Genomic DNA, 2682 nt, shown 5'->3' with positions numbered 1-2682 from the left:
AGAGCTCGGCGGGTGACAAGCACCGGGCTTGTTCGGGCTCTCAGCGATGAGCCAGCCCCGGCGAGTCCAGCCCTGCTGCCCAGGGGACAGGGAGCATCTCTGAGCAGCCCCAGGGCTCCTCGGGTGCTTCCAGCTGAGCCCGAGGGGTCTGGGGAAAAGTGGGTACAGCAGTGCCCGTGGGGCCGCTTCCCTCTGCCAAACAGGAACGGCAGTGCTGATCTTCAGGTCTCATAGAAACATCGCATGAGCTAATCCCACTCCCCTTAACAAACCTCACACCTTTCAGGCACATTGAAAGAGAATAAGTTTTATCCCTCCCCAAAATGCCTGGATGCCTCGTGAGCAGCCCTTTCCCTCGGCAGCGTGCCCATGACGCAGGCATTTTAGTGATGCCACACTGCCCCATCGTTTCGCTCCGAGGCCGGTCACTGCCACCGGCCATGGTGGGGGCTCCTGGCATCCACGGCCATGCAGATAAATCGCATTTCTGCTGACAGCTCCCATCTCCTTCCCCAGATGAGCACGCCAAGTTTCACCCGTCCCGGTCCAGCACGTACCAGGTGATAGGCACCCCCTTCTCCATCCAGTACGGGACCGGCAGTTTGACGGGGGTCATCGGATCTGACCAAGTAGTCGTGAGTCGCCTTTGGCTCCCCCCGCTCTGGACAACGTGCCTGGGACTTGCCTACAGACTCAGCATCGCCATCGAACCTTCCTCTCCCCACAGGTCGAGGGCCTCACCGTGAGCAACCAGAAGTTTGCAGAGAGCGTCAGCGAGCCGGGAAAAACCTTCGTGGATGCCGCCTTCGACGGGATCCTGGGGCTGGCTTACCCCTCGCTGGCCGTGGACGGGGTCACCCCCGTCTTTGACAACATGATGGCACAAGATCTGGTGGAGCTGCCTATGTTCTCCGTCTACATGAGCGCGTATGGACATGGCTTTGCTCTGGGACATTGCTTAGACTCAGGCATTGCTTTTAGGGAACAGGAGGGGCTGCGAAAATAAAGATTTTTAGTGAGGTAGCTAAGGGTTTTTTTGGTACTGTGCCAAGCAGCTCAGTCCTCAGGCCTTACAGGAATAAAGCGAATGACCCTAAGCATTTGTGGGAAGTGAGTGGGTGTAAATCCACCCTTTTAAAATGTAACGTGCAAAGTAAAAAGGAGAAAATCCCTCACGTCTCCTCCTCCTCCCCCTAGGAACCCCGAATCCTCCCTGGGAGGAGAGCTGCTTTTTGGTGGCTTTGACCCCTCCCGCTTCACAGGGACCCTGAACTGGGTGCCCGTCACCCAGCAAGGATACTGGCAGATCCAGTTGGACAAGTGAGTGGTGCTGGGCAGGGAGGGAAGGGCTGGGCTGTGGCGGAGGAGCAGGACAAGTCCCTCCTGGTCCTCTCTTTCCTCCTCCTCCAGCATCCAGCTGGGTGGGACAACGATTTTCTGCATGAACGGCTGCCAGGCCATCGTGGACACCGGGACGTCGCTCATCACAGGTCCCATCAAGCATATAAAAGAATTGCAAAGCTATATTGGTGCCACGTCTGTGGATGGAGAGGTGAGAGTGAGGGAGGGGAGAGGAGGGGGGCAAACCCCTGGGACCCCCACCCTGCCGGGAGGGACTGGCCCCAGAGCAGCACCACTGAGCCACCCGGCTGTTTCGCAGTACGCCGTGGAGTGCAGCAACCTCAACGTGATGCCCGACGTGACCTTCACCATCAACGGGCTCCCCCACACGCTCAGCGCCCAGGCCTACACCCTCATGGTACGGCCGCGGCTTCACCAGCACCACCACCCCCCATTCCCATCAGCTCCAGAGACAAAGGTGGTCCAGAGCCACCCCGGGAGCTGACCCGCGTGTCCCAGTGGGTGACAAGCCCCGCTGCTTCGTGCGTGGGACCCGCAGTCACCATTCCTGCGTGTTTCCACGTGCATGAGGCTCTCGGGTTCGTCCCCAGCTTTGCACTTCTCCTTCCCCAGGAGGACAGCGATGGCATGGCCTTCTGCACCAGCGGCTTCCAAGGGTTGGACATCGCCCCTCCCGCCGGACCCCTCTGGATTTTGGGTGACATTTTTATCCGTCAGTTTTACTCCGTCTTTGACCGTGGAAATAACAGGGTGGGGTTGGCCCCCGCCGTCCCTTAGGGCTGGGACATCCCGTGGGGCAGGAGGGGAACGGAGCCACCGGGCTGGGCAGGGGATTTCACCACTGCGTCTGTGTCCCTGGAGGTGATGAAGACGCCCGGGGACCGGAGCTGAAGAGCCCAGCAGAAGTTCAGTCCACGCCAGGAAGCCGTTTTGTAATGAATACAAAAAATGTCTTCAGCAGCTTTGTGATCAGCTTTCCAGATTCTTTTTTTAAACATGGCTCAATAAAAGCTTTAATAAAACAAAACCTGCCATGCTCGTGTTGTAATGAGCACAGCAGCAACCCTGCAGATCTCGGCTGGGTTGCACTGGAGTGTTAAATCCTCCTTCCCCGGACCCTGCCCTCCTCCCCGGTGAGCTAAAAGCCTCCGTGCACCCACGGCACTGCCAGGGCTGTATGCCCGCTCTCACCGGAGTTCCCCTGCTCTGGAGGGAGCCTTGGCGGTGCAGGAGATGCTGCCGTCCCTGGGCAGCGTTGGATCTGAAAGTCGGTCCCCGTGGTCCTTAGCTGGGATTTCCAGACAGGCAGAAGAGGAAACA

The 2682-nt window shown here is 58.7% G+C and overlaps 1 protein-coding gene across 1 annotated transcript in view; it reads left to right on the top strand.

Annotated features, from left to right (window-relative positions):
* CTSE (cathepsin E) overlaps positions 1-2139 on the top strand; it is a 4351-nt gene extending 2212 nt beyond the window's left edge. Inside the window, exons 4-9 of the mRNA XM_009707113.1 lie at positions 517-635; positions 728-927; positions 1198-1320; positions 1411-1552; positions 1661-1759; positions 1975-2139. Of these exons, the coding sequence (XP_009705415.1) occupies positions 517-635; positions 728-927; positions 1198-1320; positions 1411-1552; positions 1661-1759; positions 1975-2139 (848 nt within the window). The remainder of the gene's footprint in view (positions 1-516; positions 636-727; positions 928-1197; positions 1321-1410; positions 1553-1660; positions 1760-1974) is intronic.
* The last annotated feature ends 543 nt before the right edge of the window (positions 2140-2682 follow it).

The sequence above is a fragment of the Cariama cristata genome, unplaced genomic scaffold (assembly GCF_000690535.1).
Source record: "Cariama cristata isolate BGI_N322 unplaced genomic scaffold, ASM69053v1 scaffold22009, whole genome shotgun sequence".
In the NCBI taxonomy this organism is placed as follows: domain Eukaryota; kingdom Metazoa; phylum Chordata; class Aves; order Cariamiformes; family Cariamidae; genus Cariama; species Cariama cristata.
Note: the sequence above shows the minus strand (reverse complement) of the source record. Positions and strands in the feature narration are given on the sequence as shown.